Source organism: Spea bombifrons, chromosome 7 (assembly GCF_027358695.1).
Source record: "Spea bombifrons isolate aSpeBom1 chromosome 7, aSpeBom1.2.pri, whole genome shotgun sequence".
In the NCBI taxonomy this organism is placed as follows: Eukaryota; Metazoa; Chordata; class Amphibia; order Anura; family Pelobatidae; genus Spea; species Spea bombifrons.
Window position 1 is genome coordinate 36,936,352 of NC_071093.1, and position 27,983 is coordinate 36,964,334.

The 27,983-nt window shown below is 38.9% G+C and overlaps 1 protein-coding gene across 1 annotated transcript; it reads right to left on the minus strand.

Annotated features, from left to right (window-relative positions):
- Positions 1-108: 108 nt before the first annotated feature.
- Positions 109-27,983, minus strand: SYT17 (synaptotagmin 17). The gene is made up of 8 exons (XM_053471737.1): positions 27,672-27,983; positions 22,954-22,971; positions 22,033-22,181; positions 21,292-21,440; positions 20,242-20,861; positions 11,161-11,281; positions 10,078-10,233; positions 109-635 (listed from the first exon to the last, which is right to left on the minus strand). The coding sequence occupies exons 1-8, from the start codon at positions 27,684-27,686 to the stop codon at positions 439-441; spliced, it is 1,425 nt and encodes a 474-aa protein (XP_053327712.1). The 5' UTR covers positions 27,687-27,983; the 3' UTR covers positions 109-438.

Consider the following 27,983-nt stretch of genomic DNA (forward strand, 5'->3'; position numbering starts at 1 on the left):
GTTCTAAAAAAAGCAGGAAGTAGAGGACATTGTGGACAAAGAAGCACATTTTGTTACTGGATAAAAGTAACAACATTTTGTATGTATATTTATGAACGCCACAAGATATTCTTTCATTTAAGACACATTTATTCGGAGTCTTCCTTTAAGTCCGTTTTAATAAATGTAACAGCGCGTCACAGAAACACTGGCTTATTTTATGAGGGGTGGAATTAGTTGGTGGATGGGTGCGCCAGGCCAGAAAGCAAATAATATGAATCCATGTGTCACACGTTTTCAAAACCCAACTGGCCTGATGGACATTTAACAAACATGTTGCATCGTGAAAATACAGTGAGGCACATAGGCATATGCTGCCACTTAATCACAAGCAGCCTAAATGGTTGTCCCACGTTGGTTCCTTTTGTGCGTCTGTTGTGACACCACACGTTGTTGCTCTCACGTCACCTCCAGTGAAGCCGGGGACACTCTGTCGCACTCGGCCCGAGACCTCAGGCTGTGCCACTGCTCCACTGCCGTCCGATGAGTATTCATCATGCGTCGCCAGTGGTTTGTTTCAGGGGAGCCTGATGAATACTGACCAATCACTATTCGTCCAATGAAATCATTGCTGCTCTTCATGTTGTGTCCGTAAGCTAGGAGACAAATAATATATGTTGATTTTATTACGCAATCACCAGAACATATACTATTCTAAATGAAAGGTACGTGTGTTTTTATTTATCAGAGAAAACCCTCCTATTCTTATCGAGAACCCTAGTTTTTTTTCTTTCTTCTTATCATCACACCTGGGAACTTGTGGGCTCCGGCTACCCGAAGCCTACGCTTGCGGGGCAGGGCCAGGACTGCCCCCTTATTCCGGTGGGCCTTATATACTCCACACTCTTCTTGAAGGGAACAAGTCACTGGGGCTAGCTTTTTGTAATGTATGTAGATACCAATGCGTTGCAATGTTCAACCTTCATACAGAGTCTCCTACGATCACCAGTCATGAGGTTCTTTATTATCATGGAAAATGTTCCATGAGCCTAATCAAAGTCATGTTTGGACTTGGTGTTCATAAATGGATGAAAAATGTTACACTAAAAAAAAAAATTGAAGGTGATGAGAGAATTGAAATGATGAATTTAAAATGTTCAGGAGCATTAAGCGATGTATGAAGCCATAATGGAAAGAGGAGGACGCTGTACGTGAGAATGTAACTGGTAACCGACAGAACAGTCTGTACATTTTTTAGCTAATTGTGCTAAATTCCCTGTTGTTATACACCGTAAAATAATGTTGTTGTGTACAACTAAGATGTACAACTAAGCATTAAGAAGTATTTTATTTTGGGAATATATAGATTATATCTTTCCATGAGAACAGAAAACAACACACCTAAAGTTCAGTTTTAAAGTTGACATTTTGTACTGCACTTCAGTTATAGATTCCCTTTAAGTCTGAAAAGTAAAGTATAAAAAATAGGAACTTTGCTGCCCTCACCAGGATTACTATTTAATATGCCGTTAATGGATAGAATTCAAACCGGTATTACTAACGTGCTATTGTATATATCGCACATCAAAGGAAAGAACGTAAAATAAGAAATACTGTTAAATAATGAACTATTATACCATCATTTATTATTTAAAAGAAATAACAAATGAAACACATCAATCATAGAAAGAATAGGAAAAATAACACAATGGAAAAGAAGAACAAAAAGTAGAAAGAACAAAAAAAGGACAATCAACAAAAATAAGCAGAGCAAATAAAAGAAAGTGTAGCAACATTGCCCACAATGGGTTATTGCCTAGCTAGGGCGGCAGATAGAAAAGGGGCGGAAGCCTCATGGTTAAATCACCATATGTGGGTAGTCTCAGGGTTTAACCGTGAGTCTCGCAGATTTCGCCCCAATATCAGGGTCTCCAGGTGAAGGAGCATATGCTCATGGTCACATAGTCTGGAGCTGACTCCTTCCTATTCTATATACTGTGATCGTATATAAGACTTGATTGATTAAGTGAATCAATTAAGCGTATCTTTAAATGACGACAAGTCGAGATTTCCATGAGGAGCAGTGTTAGAGCAATTTGGTAAGCACATTTGATGAGTCACTAGAATCTTCACAATGGTCCTATTAAAGAGTTAATATTGTACGAGTCTCAGGGTAAGCTCATTTAGAAAGTTCCCAGGTCTGTCAATCATAGTAAGGCTCTGCTCTTACTGCCCATTTGTACTAAAACCTTTTGTTATTAAATAATCTTAAATATAAAATGAATCTGGTGTGGAGAGCTGAGATGTGACTCTGCATGAAGACGACGGGCAAAAGAGGGAACTGACCTCCAGTAGCATGGCTGGGTTGAGGCCTAGGGCAGTGACCCCCAAAAGCACTCTCCTAGGATTTATACATCGCTAGAAAATCAGAACTGGGGACAAGGTTTTTGCCCATTTTCCAAAAACAAACCTCTAGATGAGGACATATTTGGCGGCCTAAGAAACCTGTGCTCTTGTTATTCCTGTCCTGAGTGATGTTGGTCCTATCTACCGGCCAAACTATTTGTTAAAAAAAAACTTGTTCCCAACCAGGCATCTCCTTAAATCACGGCCTTTGTGCTGCCCCTAGACACTGTGGGTGATGTTTATTCCACAAGAAACATATTAAAATGCAACATTTATTAGACTTGACTTTCTAGTGTAATTAACTAAATTTGGCTAAATTTGTTCTGGTACATCTTGTTTGATATATAATGGTAGTGATATCATAACTATTAACACAGAACAGGCCACAGACAGAAATGTAATATTTGAATTTCCTAACAGGGACTGTTATGCCAATTATGTCTTGTTCTAAAATCTGACTATTAGAATGCGATCGGATTTTCAAACTTTAAACATAAGGTGATTTTACTGTACCAAATGTCACTTTCCTCTCCAGTACTCTAATTGCACCCAAGAACATATCATGAAATGATGGCTTGATAGCTCGGCGCAGGGCTTGTGAGTTCTTTCCGCTTAACAAGACTTAATTCTGTGGTGCCTGACATACAGTTTCTGCGGCCCGATTTGTCACTTTGCATTATAAGTGCCTAAGAGTCATAGTAATTGAATTCGAAATTATCTTAGGAGCTAGGTAATCATTAGGGATGTATATGAGAAAAGATGGTATTTTAACCTAGCTGAACACCGTATGAGAAGCAATTATATCATAAAGAATGCCAAATGCCTGCGCTAGATGCTTGGCCTTAGTTTGTTAAAAAAAAAAAACCTGTATAATAGCGTATTCAGGTCTTGCAGTAAACATAATTTTTGTTTCGGCTCAGAGGCAGGATTCTATTTGAAATTAGTCTATAACTGAGACTTAATGATTCAGCCGGAATTATGAATTTTGGTTTTGTGGAGCCAGGCAGGAGGTTGTACATGGAGGAGGAAGGCAATAACACTCATGGTTCCTCTATTTTACACAATTCATGGAACCACTCCTAGGAGAAGTTATATATTTTCAATTTGACACCTGAATATCAAGATATGCTCAAAAATGTATCTAGGAAAATGTTTGCCCATTGATGGGTCTCCAGCGGAGCTGCTGTGGCATCTCGAGGCTTGAGATAAGCTCTTAAAAAAGAGAGGAACATGAGCTGAAGCAAAGTCAGATAGCACAAGTGTCTAAAGTGGTTTCCGTGACCATCTTTCTTTTTTAGACACTGATAGACAACCAACTATGGAACTTTCGCGAAAGATCCATCTGAATTTTTAAACAGACCAACAAAACATAAGATAACTACTGCTATTCCAAAAAGGTATTTCTACCCAGAATGTATTTAACCCCCTTCTTTACTGAAGAATGTGTCAATGCGCAAGTACAACAAGGTCCTAAGTGTACCTTACCATATTAGCCCAGGTTAAACGTTGCCAGTTCATGCTAGCTCACGTTTTATTATTATTATTATTTATTGTTTTATATAGCGCCATCAAATTCCGTAGCGCTTTTAGTGAATAATTCCCCTCTGCTGTGGAAAATGGTGGACCTTTACAAATAAAAATAATAATAAATTACGTCAGACGCTGGCTAAACAAAATGCCCATTGGGGGGGTAGTCAATTTACAAAATAACAGCTGTCTAGCTAGCGCATGTGATCTATAAAATTACCTTTCCCATAGATTTTATATTTTTAGAGCACTATCTACAGGAAGTATGTTTTAACCACGGCTGTCTAGAATAATCTGTGTCTGAGACACTTGTGCTTATCAATATAGAACAAGACAAGTGAATTCGCTAAAGGGAAATAGCTTTAACGGTTACCGAGAGATACCAGGTCGTCACATCCACGAGACACCCAATAAGTCCCTTTAAACCGGGTGTGCTGTCATCGGGCTGCTAACCTTGTAATATGCAGCCGAACAGACGGCTAAAAATAACCAAACGCACTAGCCGTGTGTTTCATCACTCTGATCCACATGTCTTTTTTTACGTTAACAATGTGATCTGTGATGAGGCCTGGAGGTAAACATACAGTCGTAGTTATACCAGGAATAGTAGATGGATTTGAGTTTGTATTTATAGAACCCAAATAACTTTAATTTGCTACATAATGAACACCAGATTATTCTTTCCCCCAAAAATCATTGAAGCAGTTTTCTTTAGTGGTTGCTATTTTAATGATTTAAGTCATAAACAATACACGTGCGCTAAACCTGGTACTTTTTGTGCGACAGTCGCGATTTTGCTATGCTATCTCGCTGTCCCGCCAAAATCTACCCCTGTCCTGCTTTTCGGATTTCGGTCTCCGGTGACACCCTATCTGTCAAGCTCCGCTCCCCTGGCATCCCGATGACGATGTTGTAAGCGACTCAGCAATAGAACAAACCATACAAATGGAAGCCATTAATTCTCTGGGTTCTAAAGTGTCACATGTATTCAATCAGGGATATCTGCTTTGATACCACAGAGAAAAGCGCCAAATGTGAAGTTTCAGGATGTGTGGCAATTTTTTTCCCTGTAAAGAAAAATGAAGATACATCTACTTCACTGAAACATGTTGACGTCTGTAAAGTTCAAAGAGTATGTGCACTCGCTCTGACACTCTGAGACTGGTGTAAAAATTTTGAAACGCTCATGTTTTGGGCGTTTTTTGTTTACCTTGGCAGCAAGGATTTTTAGTACATCTAATAATTACGTTTAATTAATAGCTTGTGTCTCCATACATTAGCATGACACAAAGCAGTTTTCCAGATAATCACTTGCCAAGCTTGGACCTTAGTTTTATTTGCTGGAGATATAAAATAATGTAATGATGTAAAGGCCTGTCATTGCCCATTTTTTTTAGATTAAATTAAGATTTTTTTTTTACCAATGAGAAATTATAAAATGTAAACAAAATGTCATTTTTCACTAGAACTGAGCTGGAATCCCTCATTCATTTATAATGTAATGGGTAACACTGAATGGTGTTCTCGTTTTGACCCTGAATCCAACATGATTAATTATTGTAAATAATTAATGTTAGATGTGCCTGCAAAGCTTTTTTTTTTAAATTAGAAATACCTCTTTTTGTTATATTGCATATATTCCCCTAGCCTCCCTGTATCCTACATCATGTAGTTATGTTAAAAAACACATAGGACTGCTAAACCCCAACAGTTTAATTATATGGAACCCTTGTCTAGATAAAAGCCTAGCTATGCTCAGTGGGCAAAGTTCAGGGTACCTGCTGTCCGACCAGTAGAGCAAACGGCACCCAGGAGTTCTTCACTCCAGTCACTTCCAACAAGACGTAACCTCAAGGGGTCCCTGCAGGACTTTCTGAGCATCCTTAGAGACTGAAACCCTTAGCCCTGTCCTGGGCGGTGGTGCAGAGGAACTAGAGGTAGCTCCATAAATCGATTTCATAGAACAACCTGAGCAATGTCAAAAAACAGCCCTGGAGATCAATGGGTGGAAACAAGAGACAAGCTCAGAGGTAAACGGATCTAACTAAGTTTATGAACGACCTTGTAGGAACAGTCTAGCTGGAGCCATGCAAGACTGGTATCAGTGGCCAAAATCTATTATATAAAGGGAAGCAAGCCCAGGATACACCTACTGTATCCACTTCCAGGTCCACCGCCTTAAGAGTAAGTATAAAGTGGTGGCTTTTGTAACGTATAGAAAGCTAAATGGGTGAGGCAGCATGTCAAGTACCTTGGCAATGTACAAGCGCAAGGTTTATGCAAAGAGTACCGCACAGCCTGTGTTTACTGCTTGTGACATCAACATAAAACGAGCTTGTGCTCCTATACCAACGCATGCGTATGTATGCAGATAGCTGGTGCAGACTGCATACAATGAATCTCTCTACACTTGTGTCAAAAATATCCCTCTAAATGTTACGCTTGGTTCTCCTAACAACCTAGATCCATCTCCAATCATCAAATTGTGTTAACAGGTCAAACATACAATATTTACATGGTTATGGACAGCTTTTATTTGTTGGTGTTTGTTTCCCATTAAATAATGTCTTCACTGGATAAATCACATCTTATTTAATTAATGGTCACTGAAAGGTTAGAATTTTGAGGCAATACCAAAAAGAACAGAATTTGGATGGATTCTTCAAAGAGTCAATAATGACTGAAAGTCAAGGACAAGCGTCACTAAGGAGCGAGAGTGTTGAAAGGGACATATTATACCTTTAAATAAAACATTCAGCTACACAAAGCCTCTGGTAGCTGTTAAATATTTAATCAGAATTTATGAAAGCTAACAGCAAGGGCCAGAACGAATTTCTCATTCTGAAGAGAGCACCGTATTAAGGCATAAGGTACAGAACACAACATTATAATCGCCTTGGGTTAGGCACAATAAAATCCTTACAAATAAAAGGACTCTTGCTACCCCCTGCTAACAACTGAGGAGCCGGGTACTTCATTCACAGTATCAGCCTTGTGTTTCCTGGAATCCTTTTGTAAGCTATTGGTTGGTGAGAGGGTTCAATTGTTAGCTTTTACTGCATTAAAGAACACACGGCTTTGAATCGGCACAGATAGGTGCTTTCCTCTGATTTTTTTCATCTTGGAAAAATGAAAATAAAACAGTATGTGGGGAAAAGATCTTCACGTAACAGGCAGAAGAAAATAAAGTCCACAATGTGTCTTCAAAGGTTAGAATCTTAACAGAAAAATAGGAAAAAAACCATAATATTGTTAAAAGAATTTTTTGGTGGATGCTGTGCCTGGACAGAACAAAATCGAGTTGATTGTAGATTGCTAGTTTCATCTCTCACCATCACGGTGTCAGTCATGTAGATAATTATGATTCTCAACAGAAAGATACAATTTCACTACATAGAAACTACAGCTATGAATCCTAAGGACAACAAGAATAACGATAGTAATTGCTATTATTCTATTTGGTGTTTTGTTGTTCTCCGATCATTATGGGAATCTACTATTTAGAAGAAGATCTGTATTTTTGTTTTCTATGGAAGATACAGGTTTGCCATCGGATACTTCCCTTTTTCCAATTACCTTTAACGATAATTTATGCTCTTAGAAAGTACTCATAGTTTTGCTGGCTGCTTTATAATATTTATAATAATATATGTGAACATGAGTCTTGGGTGAGAGTCTCTGGGTGAATGGGCAGATTATCAGGGCTTCTCCATATTGGCTTTATTTCTCAAATAATAATGAATATCATGAATAACTCATGACACGGTGTTGTTGTTCATCTGAGGTTGCATTTACCTCATTTTGATGATTGCTTTTATGTCCTGATATGTAAGACCATAGCATTTGAAGAGGGTTACTTTATTCACACAACTGTATATGTCCAGTTGTGATAAGTTTGTCAAGTAAAGATAAGCCTGCTGTCCCTCTGGCTTGTTGGACTGTTGGCCTAGGCTTAAATGTATCCCTGAGATCAGATCGTTAAGTGTAATATGTGTGGAAAAAGGGATTTTACTCTGCTTGAACATGCACTAATATGCTTAGTCACACAAATGAACATGGTGTGGAATATTAATAAGCTCCTAATTACAGCTCTTATACTACAGATATTTCAACGCTAAAAGGGCAACTCTGACACTCCTGTTCACCTGCACTTTAATGGTAAAATGTTTGCAAACACATTAATATGCTGAATGCAGTTCTCTGGGACATCTGCTTTTCTGAAATGTGGGATGAACAGCTTTTGCAATGTGTTCTTTCTGCCTGTAGCTTTTAATGGGTCATCAGCTGTAACTGCATCGCCTTGTTTAACCCAAGACTGAACTCAATGACATATCAAAGCCTGAGAGGTACATTGTAGTCATAACATCCATCACTAGCAAATGGACGTGCTTTCGTTTTTAATGTTTTCCACAGCTTGCAGGACACATTTCAGGATCATTTCCAGAAATGAATTGGGCGAACCGAATGATTGATAGGACCCAAGGGCCAATCTCTGATGATCAAACGTAGGGAGCATTTGTTATATATATAATGCTATAGAGGTCTGTGCCTAGCTGGCAGGGTCTATAGAACTCTGCCACAATATAACGCCATGTCCTGGCATTCAGAAAGAGGGCACGCAGTGTGAGGTAGCTTCAGGGGTAACCTGAATTAAAGTAGGCATCAGAAAGATTGTGGTGGATATGGGTCATCATCATCAATGGTAAAAAAATTTAATGTATGCAATACATTCAGAACAGGAGTTCTATTTCATGGTGCCTAAATGAGACATTATGTTCCCGTGGCTGATCCAAGTATCAAGTATTTGTGTGCCAGATCAATTCTGTTGTTGCAGGATCTTTGTATAAAAAAAACCTACATTGTTCCCTACAGGTGAACTTAATTACAGAGCACAGAAGATATTGACAGCTGAGCTTCCCAAGAGATTTCTCAGTAGCCACAGGCATTCTAAACTCACTTGTGGCAATCCATGCTGTATGCTTTTTACAATAACGCCAGGCTGGGGGAGCAAATGCCTTACGTGGGGATCCAGTTGCAAGATTATCTGGAGTGAATCAACATTCGATTTACTTACAAGCATTCTAGGAGGTCCTTTAGAGGTACCCTCATGGCATCCTATCCACTTAAAAGCAGAGCCTTTATTTATTTTTTTGCATTCAAGTGCGTAAAGGGATTTATCAGAATCCCCACTATGGATTTGTTCTCTTTCCTGCCCCCAGCTATTTCCATACAGGAGATGTGTTTCATTGAATGTATCATGTTCACAGCAGCGGCCATGCACAGGATACTCTATAGCTGGCTTGGGTGAGAGTTCCAGGGGGTTAATAAGACCCCCCACATTCATGCACAGAAAATGCCATTGGGTTCAACGAAAGAGCTTTCCTGCCAGTGATTGGCTGATTGAAATAGGCACAGAATGTATATAATATAGGGGGAGATACTGTGGAGCTCCGGAGCTGCAGCATTTTACCAAGGAAAGTTTATTAATCTTTTAGTTAAAATAATGCATTCCAAAATAGGTACTTTAATATGCATTCATTCTTGTCGGGGCATTAAACTGTACCTTTTACAATTAGGAATGCTAGTACCACTAAAAGATTCATAAGTCTGCATTTTTTATTGTAACTAATGCCTTATATTTTAAAGTGGACCCATAAGAAAATTATAAACGCTTGATAGTTGCTTTATTATAGTTATTTAACAACCAGTGTGTGACAAAAGATCATTTTCATCCATTAATGTAAAGCTCTGGACAAATCTCTGATGGGTTCCAAATAATACAATTGATCACCAGCTCTTTAAGTCAGACTGCTAGTTATATAAATTAATTATTAAGCAAGATATGTTTAGCTTGCTTAAGTCAGCATTACGTATTTTTTTTACATTATATCTTCTTTTTCCCCCCAGCCTCATGGACTCAGGTTGTTGCCGCTGCTCTCCCTATTGTCTTGTAAACCCCACCGCCCCAGTTGAAGCTCCCTTTTAACCAATCACTTTGGTGGTCTCTATTTATAAAAGGAAAACATTTCTAGTGAACAGTGCTACATTTGGATCAATCAATAAAGCCATGTCACAGAAACTAGTGGAAAAGCTTCCCCTTTTGACTATAATTAATAAGACCCAATGTCAACTATGGTTAAAATACAAAATGGTCACAAAGCTTACCAGTAAACACCAAGCTGACATTCTCCAGCTCTTCCTGTGGGACTTTAAAGCTGAACGACTCATTGTAGAATGGATCGATGGTCCCTCTCATACAAGATGTCTTCTTGGTTTTCACCAATTTTAACCCATGTACCAGTTGAATTTTCACAAAGGGATCTGAAATAACAAACATACATATATACATGTAGTCGATATGTTTTGTTTATTAAGTAACGCTGTGACCTGAAGTGAAATTATTATTGGACCCACAACTGAAGAAAACACAAAGTTTGGCAATAAATGTCAACAGAAGTGTGGTATGGTTTGAAGTAGATGGACCGTTGTCGGTGTTTAAACCACAGTTACTCAGCACTTGCAATTTCATAAAAAAGTAAAAAAAAAATGAGAGAAGCAATTGTTAAATAAGAGATGCCGGATCTGTGATCAGGGGATAACACGAGTCCCCACTGGCTAAACTTGTTGACAGTGTACTTTTCACTACCAGTCTATAGAAGTCTAGGAGTGAAATCAAACTTATTGGTCTTCCTTAAAAATAACATTGTTTGATATTTTGATGTTTTTTTTGAGGTGATGTAACATGCTGAGAGGGGAGGGCTGGGATTGAAAAAGGCGGCAATAGGCTATCATATTCCAGCACCATCAGTGTGGCCAAATGATGAAGGGTAGAGGTATCTGTGATATGAATGAACATATCTACTGTTCATATAAAAAATATCTATTTTCTAAATTAGTAATGTGAACTTGTTCAATAGGTTGTGGAACCATATTATTTATAGAACTCATTTGTTTAGGACATTCCCAATGGCACAATTCTGCCGGACAGATGTCTCAACCAATGCTGAACAAGACATGCATGAGCAGATTGGTACCAAGGGGCACTGCTTCACCCCCCGATATAAGAGCACCTATAGTACTTATGAACATATGCCTATATCACCCAATGTGATACACATCCCTTATATCAGAAACTTGAAATCAATCTTACATCAATCCACTTGAATTCTCAAAAATGCTATCAGCTCTACAGAAGCCTTTCAAAACAACTTGTAATCCAACTCTGAATTCAGAAAATATAAGACTTACCAGATCCCTGGCTCATATCTGTCTGAAGAAGTTGTTTTGCTCGGATTATATCAACGTTCAATCTTCCAGCACTTGGCAGATAATTAAGAGACAGAAGTAACTCGCCCAGCTCGACTTCGTTCTAAATTGGGAAAATATATCAGAAATGATTCATGTTTACTTCTCAAAACCTATTTCAACAGCAATGAACAAGAGTCTCAATTTATAACAGATGTCATCTGTCTAGCAAATCCGTCACGCTTGCTCTATATATCTATCTATGCAAAGTCTCTAATAACTATATATCTGGAACCATGTCTGGTTCCCAGGGCTCTCCTGCTCTATTTGAGAGGTTGGGCAGATGGAGTCAGCTAGACACGAGGCAGGAAAGGGACAGGTGGTAGACATGACTGAGCTTGGGTTTGCGCATTTCCCTACCAGGAGGACAAAGGCTGCCTCCGAAAGGACAAACCTGAAAGGTTCCCATGTGTGCTAATGACTTACTGCCAAGTCTTTGCTTGGTTTAGTAGGACATATTTGTCTATTTTGCATTTAGTCAGGATATGTTATTTACAAACAGAAAACCAATAGCCATTTTAAGCCCCCCCCCTTAATTCATAATGCACCGTATTATTGATGTGTCCCTCTGCTCCCCAGATATACTGTATCCCCCCCTAGGTATGCTTTATGCACCCCTGATATGCTTTATGCATCCCTGATATGCTTTATGCTCCCATATATACCACTCTGCTCCCTAGATATGCCTCTCTGCCCCCCTACTTACCAATACATCCACAGACTCACAGACACACAGGTGTGTGCTAACACAATGCCAAGGAAGAAACACATCAGTAATTATGATTTTAGAGAACCAATTGTTTTGGACAGGCGAGATCAAAGTGCAGATGTTTGGCCATAATGCACGGCGCCACATTTGGCAAAAACCACACACAGCATATCAGCACAAACAGCTCGTTGGTGGAGGGGTGATGATTTGGGCTTGTTTTGTATCATGACACAGTGTAATATGTCATGTGTTGTTCATCTGAGGTTGTATTTACCTAATTTGTAGACCTGCTATGGAACAGATGATTGTTATTATATCCTGATATGTACAACCATAGAATTCAGAGAGAGTGTACATTCTTTTCCACACAACCATATACATATATAACATTTTTCTTATTTAGCCTCCTCTGATCTCTCTTGATTAAGGTCAAACCTTTACCCTAACATTAATTTCGAACAGGTAAAACGACCTGCTACACAGAGACAGTTCTTGCCCTTGGAGATTTGAATCCAGACATTAACGGCCAGGATCAATGCACTTTTGTGGTGTCGGTATTGATATTGTGAGAAAATATCGATCCCACCATAATGATTTTTGTTGTGCTTTTTTTAAGCCAGTCCCCAAACTGGCTCTGTATACCAATTCTGAGTATGGACATATAGCTAGTACTGAGTTTAGTAAATGGACGGTATTTCCCATTTAAATTACAAATGTTTATGCAAGATGGTCAGATATACAGAGTATTATATAAATCAATGAGATGGCCATAACATACTGGTAGCTAAAGCACCTAGTCTTATACATATGATCACAGCGTTGTAGAGTATAAACTCATATTAAAATATATTTTGTGTGGTTTATAAGTGATTGAGGAATACGAAGCTTTATTTGATTACTAGAGATTACAAATACTGGAACACTTTTCTTGAATATATATATACACGATGCATATATACAAACTGTATATATATATAGATATATATATATATATATAGATATATATACAAAAACCTACAGCAAGATTACTCTGCTCCTCAAAGCATACATAGATATGCAATGACATGTGTCCGACTGCAAACATAAAATAATGCGTAAATGATGCACGTGAACTTTAAGTTAAAAATACTTTTGTTAAATTGGGAGCGCCATGCCAAAAATCATTTTTCTCCCGAGGATGTAAGAAATTGCGCACGCAGGTCTCCTTCCCGATGAATCGCGTGGATGACTCATGCTTAGTCTGATAGAAATTTGACATGCGCTGATGAAGGGGCTCTGAGTATTTCATCCAAGAACAGCAACACATCACAGCGAGATCAGTACTACACCTACACAACACAGAGCAATTAAACCGGCACATTTGTGTAAAATATAACCAAACATCTGGAGGCTATCAAGGAATGCAAAATGTTTTTATTTGTAGCCAAGTAAATTATGCCAACATTTAATCATCGAGAGGAGACAGATGAGACATCGCTGACTGTTTAAGATGTATAGAAATATATATATATATATATATATATATTTTTAGGTTGTGTTATAAATGGAAAGTATACATGGAAAGTATACTGCTATATTTTGCAGGCAGTAAACACATTATCAAATTCAGTAGGCCACTTCTTATCGTGTTGATAGGTCATAGGTGCCCTAAAGAACACAGAGATATAGATGGTGATGGCAGAAAAGAAGCAGCTGGCCCATCTAGTTTGCCCTTTTTTGGACTATTTAATAATTTTTGTACTTATTATTTCCTTATGATAGCTTTATGCACATCCCAGGTTTTCTTGAATTTTGTTTACTATTTTTGCCAGTACTATTCTACTGAAACTCTATTCCAGGTATCTACTTTCCCAGTGATTTGCCATCGTGGTGCTAGAGGCACATAGTTTAGAAATTCATCAATGAATGGAACTGCAGGGCTGAAAATATATTTCAAAATTCTATTGTGTTTTGTGTTGCTTTTCCAACCTCCGCAACAATACTACAAATAGTCATTAAATAGTCCAAAGGATCAAGAAAAACAGCCGGGATAGACAACAATGGAAATTTGACTAAATGTCCCACATGCACCATGGATTCCCACTGACACTTTACCGATCCCTGAATGCAACTTGGGTTGATGAGCATAACGAACATGAACACAACAAGCTCCTTGAACGGGCAAAGAGAACAGCTCAAATATACCAATATTTCAGGAGAATCTGAACGGCTGCCTGTGTCAATGGGATAAGCCTATTCCGTAGTCACAAAAGAACTGATGGAAAAACACACACCAAGGTTCTAGGAGATAATTATAAATCATTCCCTACACAAAAACACAAATCACGTGGCGGTTAAAATGTTTTGCTTAAAATAACAACAAATGTAAGGAAGGGCATGGAAAGTGGATCTTTATTAGATTCTGTATCCAGTAACTCAATATGGATTTTTAACCCCGCATACAGTTGTTCCACTGGGTGGAAATGCATGAATGTACGCAGAAAGTATGTTGGATTCCATAAAAAACGATCATACCCAAACTTGACCATTTGCATAAACAAGCACATAAAAGAACTGGTAACAAAAAAAACTCTAAAGAGCATGTTATTTAAAACCTTCACAAATTCATGTATGGAACAGAATGAATCCCCTGTTTATTTCAAATGATTTCACTCTCCAAGCCTCTTTGAAATATTTGATGTTCCAAGATGAAGTGAGCCATCCAGGAACAGGGTACAGAGACCAGTATCTAGTATATTTGAGGACTTCTGTTTTGAAGTCCCTTTCCTTTGGTTTTAGCCAAGGGGGGAGGAAGGGGCTGCATATCCCCATGTGAGGGAGTGGAGCCCCATAAGAGGAAGTCTAGGGACCTGGTAATCACTGTGTTTCTATCACTGTGGAGCACCTTCTTTACTTCTTCACGTCGGATAGTTTAGAAGAAGAAAAAAATAGGAGCCCTAATAATCAAATAATCTTACAATTAAAAACACATCGATTGTAAACATGGGCCAAACCTTTCTTTAACAAGAATTATTTATCACCATCAATATTGATGAATTAAAAAATTAGCTAATCCAAAAAAAAAGTTCACAAATATATGGATGGGGAATATGTTTAAAAGTATTGTTTTGTTTCCTGGCTATATTCGATAAGATGGACACAGCCCTTCTCTCCGCCAGACATGGAGTCGGACGGTCTCCCTATCGGAGTGGCAATGAAAAGCTTCCTGTAGCTTCAAAGCTACCTGTTGGAGACCACTGATTCAAATATTGTTTCCAGGTTAGTTTTTGTAAAATAGCCCAAAATATCTGAACAGATGTCTAGGTTTTTTCCCAAAACACCTTTAATTTTAAACAACATGCCTTCAAAACAATTAGACAGTTTCCAATAAAAAGCACAAGCTGTGGGTAGTTTTGATGAATAACATTATGCTAAAGTGTGTGAAGGTGTGAAGGTGACGGTTGCATTACATTTACATAGCGCCAGTAGATTCCATAGCGCTGTTACATAACATAAATTAATTAAAATAATTGAAAATAAAATAATTTAACATCACACACAATAATAAACTGGTACAAAAGGAAAAGAAGGACCTGCTCTTGCTAGCTTACAATCTAGTCGGTGGTTGAGGGGGAACAGTAGGAGAGGACGGTTTCTCTTTAAAGTGAAACATTCTATCTCGGTTTTACTGCCGGACCCGAAATCCCAATTCTCCAATAACACAGATTTGCTAAGGTTAATTTCAAATTTAAACAGCTGCCTAACATTTTAAATATTCTACCTGAACTTTTCGAGCGCGCCAGCTCAAATAAAGCCTCCTCTATCATTGTGACATTTACATTTTCTAAGTATTAGCAAGTAGAATCTGCCTAATATAATAATACACCTTTTGTGGGTAACACCACCGACCTAACGAAGAACACCTTCTTCTTCCTCTCATGAAGAACTTTAATTACGGTAATTAATTAATCAATTGATTAAAAAATAAAATAAAATTGATAATGGGAAGTTAAGATGGCTGCTCCCATGGAATACACATAAGATGGCACAAATTATATTTATATTGGTCTGTAAATGCCATTACGTGGTTATATTTAATACACAAAATTGTAAAATGTAGTATACTGGGATAGCGACAAATCCACTTTGACGCGTATTGAGTACCCTACTTATATACTATTGGCTGTCCTACAAATGCCTATATACACTAAAGGGTTAATACTTGTCTGTCTAATAATCTAAAGTTAAAAACTGATGTTTCAAGGTTGAAAATACCAAGAATCGCTATTGTAAGGCTGTTTTATGTCTTGTTTAATATTTGAATACACTTTATGGCATTATTTTATGTAATAACGTTTTATACATATTATTACTTACTGCAGCAGTTTTAATACTATAATAAACTACTTACCAGACGCTTTATACCTAATAAATACAGACGTAAAACTTAAGGATTAAAAATGAATAAAAAATACATTTGGTTCATAGATAAAAAGAAATTCATGATATATTTATTAACAAGAATGAACAGATATCATAAGCTACAGTAAACGTGACATACTGTTGTATCCTAGCCTTGTATGCCAAGGTTTTTGGTTTTTTTTTCTGCTAGTTAACAGTTTACAATATGATTTTTTTTTGCCTTAATTTCCAGACAAAAAGAACAAAATACTGATACAAATTATACTTAAATTATTAAAGGATAACATTTGAGAATGAATGTGTTTTATTATATATATATATATATACCGTATTTATCGGCGTATAACACGCACTTTTTTAACTAAAATTTGAAGCTGAAATCCTACCTGCGTGTTATACGCCGATAAATCCTAGAGCCAGTGGCGGAACTACCGGGGTCGCAACTGCGACCGGGCCCTGGAGTTCTGCCAGTCAGGGGGGGCCCAAGGGGTGCCGAGCGGTTGCTGAAGACGACCGCTCGGCAACTCTCGGGCCCCCCTGACTGACAGAAATCCAGGACTCCTCAGCCTCAGCCGCCTGCCGCAGCCTCCGCCGCCTGCCTCAGCCTCAGCCGCCTGCCTCAGCCTCAGCCGCCTGCCGCAGCCTCCGCCGCCTGCCGCAGCCTCCGCCGCCTCCGCCGCCTGCCTCAGCCTCCGCCGCCTGCCTCCGCCGCCTGCCGCCGCCTGCCTCAGCGCTTCAACTCTTGTGTTGGAAGCGTGAGGCGTTTGTCTCGGGTGCCGGCGCTCAGCAGTGAAGCGCCGGCACCCGAGACAAACGCCTCACGCTTCCAACACAGGAGTTGAAGGTAAGTGACCGGGATGGGGTTAGGGAGAGAGAGGGGAGATCCTGAGAAGGGGGGTTAGGGTGTGTGTGTCTGAGTGTGTGTGTGTCTTACTGTGTGTGTGTCTTACTGTGTGTGTGTCTTACTGTGTGTGTCTTACTGTGTGTGTGTGGTTTCTCAGATAGCAGTGATTCTGATGAAGTTTTTTTTGTTCAGTTTTTTTGTTCAAAAATGGGGGTGCGTGTTATACACCAGTGCGTGTTATACGCCGATAAATACGGTATATATATATATATATATATATCCTGAGCTCTTAGAAAAGAGGGGCATCGAGGGAGCAAGAGGGTCCTAAAAAGGGGCATTTTCCAAGCATGTGCGCATGGGTTTGTCCGATGTCAGGAGGCAGCTGCTGATAATGTATGCTAGTAATTAACTGAAGCACTGCATGAATGTCACTGAAACAGGGACAATCGATCAAACTTGGCTTCCTTCACTTATTCCTAAATAATTCCGGATAGCAACTGCCCCCTTTAAAAAAAAAAAGCTATTTTGTTTTTCCAATTTCTGGAAGTGTTATATTTCTAGACAGACGCTCCGCCGAATGTTATACAAGAACTCTAGTCCTAACATCATCATTCAGGCCCCGACTGGGACAAAAAATAGGCCCGGGCATTTAAGACTGAGCAGCCCATTTTTATTTATTTATTTATTTGTGTATTTTTTGTTAAACCAAATTCTGACAAATTTAATATACCATTTCTTGTTGTCTATTAGTTATATTTCAGCTTTTGTCACTGTAATCATTTTTTTTTAATATTATTTAACACGGAGGATGTTAAATAAAGTTAAAAAACAAACAAACAAACAAAAACGATGTTTTCATTTAAGCCTCGGGCAGCCGCATACCCCTAAGGCCGGCCCTGGTGGGGGCTGCCCTGCCCCCTAGAGAGGCTGGCCCAGTCACAGTTGCTGCGGGCTTAAGGGGCAGGTGCCCCTTTTGCCCTGCATTAAGGATGGTCGTAGAGGCCGCATAGGCCTAGTCAGTCCGGTCCTGACTGGGCCTATTTTAAGGTAGGGGCCTGGAGCTGCAGCTCCATCAGCCCCTACGTCAATCCGTCCCTGGGCCGCCCAGCCCACCGGGCAAATGCCCGGTGTGCCCGATAGCCAGTCCAGGCCTGGTCACTGGCATCATGTAGATGTTCTGAATAAATATAAATGCGTTTGATGAAAGACTGCAGTGTTGACCTGGACTACTAATTGAATCTAATCGTAAGGAAACAGCTGGCTTTAAAGAGAATTGTAACCATGCATTAGTTGTCCTGGATACTATACTGGACAATACTGCAGAAGTGTTGTTATCAACTCAAAGTGGAAGTCTTTAGTGGAAGTGGATACCTTTTATTGGACCAACATAGAAGAAGACGAAAGGTTACATATGTTTTTGGGACCACAGAAATCTCTTTTTCAGATGAAATGGCAGACTAAGGAGTGGCGAGTCTTAAATGCACACAGCATTAATAGAAAGGGACAGTGGTGTAGGGGAGTAATTTAAAGCGATAATCCGTAACTAGTGTGGACACATAAAAGTTAAAATAGATGAAGGGTATGAACGAGATGGAATTACAAGTTCATTGTGTGACTTCAAGCCATAATGATGGTTTAGGCCATCTCTTCTGGAATCAAGAATGTTGATATATTAGAATTTATGTTTTTCAGTCAAGAGTGTTAATGAAGAAGACATTTAATATTAATAAAGAGTGAATTGTCAAGGAGCTGAAACACAACCCGCAAACTCAACTGACAACCCTCCCTTTAGTGAATAGGCCCCAGTGCTGAGAACCATTGGCCAACCAGTGTGTCCTATCCAGGCTGGATACAGACTGTCTATGGAGGTTAGGTCTGTTGTGCATTTAAGATTCCAGAGCTTTAAACTACATGTCGTAGTTTATTTGTGGTCCGGCGCACACAGCAGAATACAGACAGACTACAATGCCCATCACTGGGCTTGACTAAATGCCACCACTAATAATTGGATAGCAATTCTCCCATTGGAAAAAGTATGAGATAAAAAAATAATGATATCTGGGCCAAGATATGTATATATTTATATTTTTTTCTATTGCAATCTATTGAATGCTTTCTATTCAATTACTTGTGTTAAAGGTTTATTTTTCATTGCATTCAGCCCATTATATGCTGTAATATTTTTAATACTCACAATAAGCTATATTAATAAAAAGAAAATAGTTCTGCTTTGTACAGGGCACTTATTCATTGTGATGTCCTTGAAGAGTGAAGCACAGATTGCAGCATTTCTTCATGTAAAGGCACAATTTACAAAAAATTTAAAAAAATATACAAAAATGCTAAAATGTTTGGCCCCTAACCTATTTTAAATACCAAGTCTTTGTTTCAGTGTATAATGTGTAGAAATAAATTGCATTCATTCAATCTTGTCTAAAAATATTAACTTTTAATGATGACATCAATTTTTTTTTTAAGATGTTGCAATGCCTATTGGCCAAGTCTGTAGTATTTACAATATTTACTGCTGCTGTGCTTTTGCGGATAAGACTTCACCAGAGACCCGGGAAAAGGTTGTAAAGGGGTGCCTTATGAGTAGAGGCATTATTGAGACTGACTGCCTGTCCATGCTTTCTCAGCTGTGTTTTCTATCATGGACACCAAGACCTCATCTATTCATGGCACAGAAGGACGCCATGGAGGCAATGGCTGTTGGAAAACATAACTTCACATGCCCTCATATTTAAGAAGGGGAAAAAGTAGATATAATAAATGTTGGTTCATACAAATCTCCATACATATTTTAAGCTCATGAATGAACAATAGGGGAAATTATCAAGGCCCATAACTAAGCATTACTCATTAAGTTACAAAGTTCATAACTAGAAAAGATGGACCCAGCTGCACCAGGATGTAGACTAGGGCAAAGAACCAGTGTATTTTATATTTTACAAGAGATTCGTTGTACTTGCCAACTTGGAGAAGTATACTGTTGGCACATGTATGCCTTTATACAATACACCAACCACAGTACGTAGTTTTGAGTCCCACCACTGAGCACATATCTTACCTGTGAGCTTGGTATGATGGACTTCCACCAGTGTCCTCCTTTCACAAGATCCACTTCGTTTAATGACATTGAGACCTTCCCAATAACGCAATGCCGTGAAAACTTGTCAAAATCAACCATGGTTAAAAGCAGAGTCCTTCTTTGGGCTTCTAAAAATGGTATTTCAAAAGTGTACCTTTCCTCAAATACTGGGTTCTGAGTTTTACGCTTGACACCGGTTTGCTTAGAGTTCTTCTGATCAGGCAAGAGACAGATCTTCACGTATGGATTTGAATGAGCCATATCTTGTCTTGAACCATCATAAGATATGGGAGGCGGCAAGTCTCTGGCCTCAATTACCCTGACAGTTAGATGGTTGTGCAATAGATCATATTGAGTACTAAAATGCAGCATTCCCAACTGGTACTTGGTTAGAATTTCGTCATCAGTTAATGAGTCTACATCATCATTACTAGAATCAAGAGAATAAAGACGCGGTTCAAATTTCCTAAAATAGTCCTCGGGGGTGTAGGTTTTTCTCAGTACTGTCGGTTGTACAATTTCTTTCTTGGCTCCCAATGCACCAAACTCAATTGGTTTTATGTCAATTAATGGGGAACTGGGTCTTCTTGACTCTAAACCTGGGACATAACCATGAATGTGTTCATTATTAGAAGAAGTAAACACATAGCTATGGATTTCTAGCATAATTTATATTATTAAAAATATACCGAAAGAACATTTTGACTGTGCTACAATTTATGAAAAGAATGGCAAATGTTCAAGCCCATTGCTAGAAAATCCAGATTCGTATCTCCAATTGCTACATTTTCCAAATATATCTAAAATGCAACAAGACAGTGAAATTGTAATACAGATTGTATGACACAAATCTGGCCACTATTGGATGTTATATGTGCCATGAGAACCTCTGCCTATAAAAGGTTTTCTCAAAAAGCGTAATGTATTGACTATTCTCTGTACATAACAAAAGGGGTGCTTAGTAAGAAGATACACAAGATGTACAAACAATGTCTATGTCTTATATTTTTTATTTCAATGCAGCCTTACTTGAAATACGCCTCGTGAGACTGTAAGTAGACCTGGACGTGTCTGAAGATGATCGCCGTCTGTCAGGAGATGTATCCTGTGGAGTTGGGGGTGGCTCACTGGCTGCATTATCTGAATCCCCTTCCTTGTCATCGCTGCGATTGTTAACCCTGTAGGCATAGTGACATTTACAGCAACATCTTGATATAGCAATGTTCTTTTGAGCTTTTGTTTTACCGATTTATCACATCCCCTGGGGATACTGCCTGTCAACATAAATCTTAGGCAACATTATAAGGATGATATTTAGTGGGGCAAAAGTGTAGCGTTGGTGGTAACGTGTTCAGTTTGGAGCCATTGTGACCAACTGAATGTTTATGCTGATGTCTCCAGGGAACCCCCATTAAAAGTTTTTGGACCCACAAGGACTACAACTGTTGACAATTCCAAAAACAGACACAATTATAGTTAAAATTTGGCAGAAAGCCTAAAACATTAGCCTCAATGCCACTTAAGGAAGTGCATGGTCGTTTCCACGAGTACAAACACACACATTACATATATCGGTAAATATTTTTTCTGACCTTGGATGGTCCTGGTGACCACTTATGGATTACGGACTACACCTCGAGAACAGCTGTTCTAACATATTGTTATTGTTACTATTATTGTTATTATTGTTTCATCCACTTAAATTTTTTGACAAATAATCATCTTTTTATATTTACTCTTTTTGCTAAGAAAACAAACTGCTGTACTAACAGCCAAGGCGGTGTCTGAGCAGGGAAAGGCCCCAGGATCTCCACTTCATCTTCACTCGACTGGCAACAGCTGCATTCGTAACACTTCTGACAGCAATTTCTGCACGTCCATCGGCACAGCAGCAGATCAGAGATTTTGGACAGGAAACTCTGAAGCCAGAAGTAGCAAGATACAGCGATTTAATGTCAGGCATGCTGGTAACTTACACTCACAATCACAAAATATGAAACTGTAATCCATCACTACTGGTGTAGTGTAGCGGGTCTTTGGTTTATGTCAATCTCTTACTAAGGGGTTGCTGCTGAAAAGCACCTACAATGACCCTCAGCCAGCCACAGGTCAAATAAATATGGGGTTGATAGGGCACCATTTTCAGATAGCCCCCAATCCTTTCCAGACAGTGGCATATTTATCTGGGGTGCTTCTCTAGGCCTGCCCCAGGATAGCACCCCCAGCTGCCCTCTCCACATACCCAGTCCTCACTGGTATATGACATCATATTGTAGCAGTGATATCCACCCTGCGCTCTACAAAGTACCTCCTTTCCAAGTTTGCATAATTTGCTAGCGTAGATAAAATGACACCATATTAGAGTTTTGTTGAATAATTAGAGCAATCATTGAGTTCAGCTGGAAAAGCACAGGTTGTGATTAAACACATCATTTCTTACACAGTGTTGACGTAAGGAGCACTGATAGGGCAGACGTGTATGAATATTTGTCAAGGCTTGGATTGGACAAAGTATAGGCATGATCTAGCTTTTTGTCCAAAAAAGACCTTGTGCCAACCCAAAGAGTTCTATAAAATAATCCTACAGAAACCAAATCTGATTTATAACCAATCAAATAATGTAAGAGAGTTCTATTTCAACAGTCCACATAAATATCTGTACAATTCAACGAAAAATAAAAATTAACTCACCTCGTTTATTGGTTCCAACTGTCCTTTTTGATATGCACAATGAAGCAAGTGAAAAGGAAGAAAAACAACATAACCAGTTTAGTGAGTTATTATGGACGAGTATGGATCAGTCTTGTGTTCTTTATCTATATTTCTGCCTCTTTAACGTCCCAATAACTCATGCTTTGCAATGATGAATATTATATAGGGAGAAAAAGTCATACATCTATCCCTTGCTAGCTCCTAATATTTTCTGTTTGTCTCCTAAATTATTTTTAGATTTTACGCCGTTGTTTATGAATGAGACGTTTTGCTTTGGATAAACCGAAAAGGTCATTGACTGGCCATGGACAGACTTTTACCTGTCAGGTATTTTTGATCCATTTTACGTACCACAATTATTTCTTCTTATTCCCGCTACCCCAACCACCAACTGAGAGTCAAATATGAAATGAGGCATGTTTGGCTTCTCATTATGTCATACTTCTCTACTTATACTCCCGACTTATGGACAGTAGTGCTTTGGAGGTAGAGTGACACTCAAACTGGCAGTGCTATTCTGCACCCAATTCTGCGCATGTGCAGAATGCATTATTTGGTGTCCCAGACGCTTGAGAATGAAATTAGGACCGTGGGACACTGCTGTCCCGCAGAGCTCCACTGCTGTCCCGCAGAGCTGCACTGCTGTCCCGCAGAGCTCCAGTGCTGTCCCGCAGAGCTCCAGTGCTGCCCCGCAGAGGTCTACCTCTGTTCCGAAAAGCAGGACAGAGGTAAAGCTCAGTGGGATAGCAGGATACAGTTGCAAAATTGGGACTGGCCCATGCAAAGAAGGACACTTGGGAGGCATGTGATGCTGGGAGATGGGTTGCTAATGTTTTATCACATAAGATGGATAGCTCTGAAGTTTCTCAGTGCTTCTTTCCTCTTCTTTATAGAGAGAAAGAGAGAGGGTGGTGTCTGTGCTGAGAGTGATGCCTAGCAAAGGATAATCAGCTGTAAGGAAAGCATCTCATATTCTCTGTAAAGTGAAAACGTGGTTTGTTTTATTGAACTGTGCAGGCGGTGACATTAAAGCAAAAAACAAGGGGAAAATGCATCTCCAAATACATTGAAAGTGCCTGAGAAGACTTGTTAACGGCATCCTTGGGAAATCACCAATATGGCCCCTGACCTTCAGTTGACTGCTAAGGCTTTCCAGCAAACTATCCGATACATGCGGGAGGGAGCCGGGTGATCTTTGTACTCTGCAGCCTGAGCATTAGAGGACAGATCTTAGCTTCAAAATTAGCTGAAGTTGTAACCATAGAAACATCTGCACAGAATGGCACGGATGCAGACCCTTTCACCTCTCCTGGGAGACAGAAAATCAGACGGCAGAGATGAAGTCTCCTGTGTGCCCTCAGCATTTGCAACAAGTAAAAATGAGCCGCTCCTCCGTGCGCTCTCTCTGATCACATAAATCATGGCTCCAGCTTGTGCTTATGAAACTAATCATATTAGATAAACCTCCTCATTGAGCCACTGCTTATAAAAAACCTGAGGGTTCTCCTCTGCATAGACAAGGTTATTTAAAAGTCCTTTCCTTCCCGACCTATGGAACCAAAACGCTTACTTTAGACAACAGTCGCATACAAATATTAATGCTGCTCCTGTGTATCCATTATTATGATTACAGTTTGATAATATTCTTAATTGAGGAACTCTGCAACAGTAACTATAAACTAACAACCGAGCGCCTAGAAACAGAGATGCGTAATAGTAGTAAAGAGGGATTGCGGGAGAGAGGGATCTGTATCATTGAGTAATATTATTCAATAGGAAGTTTTAGAACCTTTAGTTTGGTTTGGTGGGACAGGCTGAATGGCAGCCATTCATGACCACCGATACTACCTGCATTATATAAACATATATTATATATATATATATATCTGTATATACACAATACAATTTATTACATTGTTAACAAATAATGCCCTAATGTCCTAGAGGAGGGTATATCGCGAGTATAGTTGAAAAGTCGATATTCGGGCATTCTCCTTACATTAAACCATTGGCTATAAGTAACTTACATATCTGTAATTATTTTAGAGTACACTTGATATATAGTATTGGCTACTTTATATTCTCTTAGTGGTTCCATCACCATTATGCCGAAGAAAGCTAAGAGTACTTATGGAAATCCAAACCACATTAAAGCCGGCGTTCCATCTCTTTTGCTATGTAAAACAGCAGATCCAGCTGCACCGAGTCGCAGACCCTACAAATCCAGTCATTGAATTGCATATTGCATTTTAATAGCGCATAGCTATGCATTTAAAGTTTTGATCATGTCTCAGCTTCCGGTTGCATCTGTGACCCAACTTGTGACCCAATTGTATCGCTATCTAGACACACACATGTATATACTTAGTATACTATACTAAATAATGCATAATATACACTATTTTCTAAATCTATTTTGCTAACAATAATATTTAATGAGATGAGAAAACATGTTAATACATATAATATTATTATTATTTATGATAAAAATAATAAATGTGGCTCTTTACCACCTATGCCTTAATCCACCACAACCCTTTTTGTAAGAGCAAAATTAGACTAAAAATGAAAGAACCACAAACTCTGAATAAAATGAAAGGCACGGCCTCATCCCCAACAAACTAAATAAATCCCATGCCGTAATTATATTATCTGGTTCCATACTTAATTAAACCAAGCACTGCCCCTCTCATCACAACATCTAGGCAAGCGCTTCCTTTTATAAATGGAGGCTCGTGCGCATGATTGAAGAATGATCAGACAGTATAACAGATGTATATTTTTACTGTCAGTTATAATGCGCTTTGAGTGGTATATTATTACCCGACACCCACACCCCTTTTTATTCTCCTTACAAAGACAGATTTCAAAGAGCGCTGTACAAATAGGATGATCGGTTACAGGATCTGAGTGGCGACCTGTCAAAATATTATCATTCCGCCGCTCTGATAAACGAGGCTGTGCATTTTGACGTCTATCATAAAGTCAAATATCTTACTCATTCCGAATCAATCGGCTTCTCACAATAATTCCTGGATACATTGTACCCGGTAACTTTTCAAAGAACACCATTAATCATAAGGGTATATTGCTGGTATCAGAGACATCCTCGGTCTAAATGGATGCAGCAATACTTATAATCACTGGTAATCAGTCAAACCCCTTTCCCCGAGCTCTGACATCGGAGGCTAAGTAACAGATTATATTACATTTGATTACTGTTAGATTGTTGCTTGGCAATGGCTAACTATGTGTTTTTGTTCGGAGATTACATCAAGGAATAAATATCCAGGTTTTGCTGTTGTATATGTGTGTGGGTTTTTTTTAGCGCTTCGGTATTACTAAACATTATTGATCAAATGCAATGCTATTAAAACATTAAAAATGCTATTTCTGTGTTAATAGGTTTACTGTGCAACATTTACAGGCGAAACGCTTTAATAATAGGCAGCAATGTCCAATAGATGAATGAATACCCAATATTTATTCCTAGTTAAACAGTGATACCCAACATATTAATGAATATCCAATATTTATTCCTAGTTAATCAGCTACACCCAACATATTAATGAATATGCAATATTTATTCCTAGTTAAATAGCGATATCCAAAATATTATTGAATATCCAATATTTATTCCTAGTTAAGCAGCGATATGCAATATATTCATGAATATCCAATATTAATTCCTAGTTAATCAGCAATATGCAATATATTCATGAATATCCAATATTAATTCCTAGCTAATATTGCAAACCTGTTACATGGTGGGGATTTTGAATAAACAAATGCATTACATATATCAAATATTACTCGTATGTTAAACAAGCGATCAATAATATTCTGCAATGATTCTTCCTTGGCAGAGAGTGTGGCTTGGTTCACAAAGGGTAAATACTGCTCATATATATATATATATATAGTTATAACTTATTGTTGAATTAAATCTATACCCTGTAACTGAGAAAACAACTGTTGATCTGATATCTGCTGTGTTTTTCATGATACATCACGTCCAATTAAACTCTCAACTCCACCCAGAAGCTCTTCACTCAGACACAAAACAGGATCTCTTCTGTCTGCTGCGTGAGCTCGGTGTATCCTCTATAGTAATACCAAATGTCACATCCAAATAAAACTTAGGACTTTGTCCCAAAATTATTATACGTGATCATTTGCACATCCCCCGTGACACGCGTTAACCCCGTGAGCTCTCCATGGCTGTGCTTGAAGGGTTAATTTTTTTTTAAATGGACACAGCCAATGATAGATCTAATAGGCTTGTCATTACATGGATGTTACTGTATTCTCTGCACTAATCAGACTTGTAGCATCTATTCGTTGTGTTGGATGCCCCAGTTCAGTCTTGCTGATTTTTTTTCACACCCCCTAGAACTTTTTTTCGTGACATTTCAGCTGCGCGTACGCCATAAAGTTCTACAAACAGTTATTTTTAATCAATCAAAATGAAATTTCTAGCCCGACTCGTTTCGCTTACCGAACGCAATCACTTTGTACCTGGCAATCTATTGCTCTCTTTTTTTCCCTGCAATTCTTTTTCACGCCTTGTTCTAAACCCTTCGTTAATCTGCTCCCAATGACTTTATCGCTAAGCGAGGACGTGCGAGTTCTAGGAAGAGATAAAAGCCGTTTCCTCGAATTCTCAACGAAATGCGATAAGAGAGGACGACACCTACCTGTATATACGCCATCTTCACTCAAACTGCGACCTGTTCCCAGTTTTGCTGGAGCATGGCGTCTCTCTCTCCCCTCTTTGCCCTCAACAAAAAAAAAAAAACCACAAGGAACGGAACGTGACTTGTTTAGATGATCAGCACTGAGCTTGTCAGTCCTCCCCCTCTTTCATGGTGACACCGTCTCTCAGCAGACAGACTGTCCCTACTTGTTGGTTGTGGCATGTTACATCAGATGTACTGTACATATTTTGGGGTCGGTACGAGCCGGCTTCTTCCAATGTGTCCCCTCCTTCCCGTTACTTCTACACCCTG

Coding starts and splice junctions, on each gene's coding strand:
- SYT17 (XM_053471737.1), bottom strand. Junction 11,282..20,241: donor CCATCATACCAAGCTCACAG/GTAAGATATGTG, acceptor TTCCCAATTTAG/AACGAAGTCGAGCTGGGCGA. Junction 636..10,077: donor TGTCAGCTTGGTGTTTACTG/GTAAGCTTTGTG, acceptor TTTGTCTCCTAG/CTTACGGACACAACATGAAG.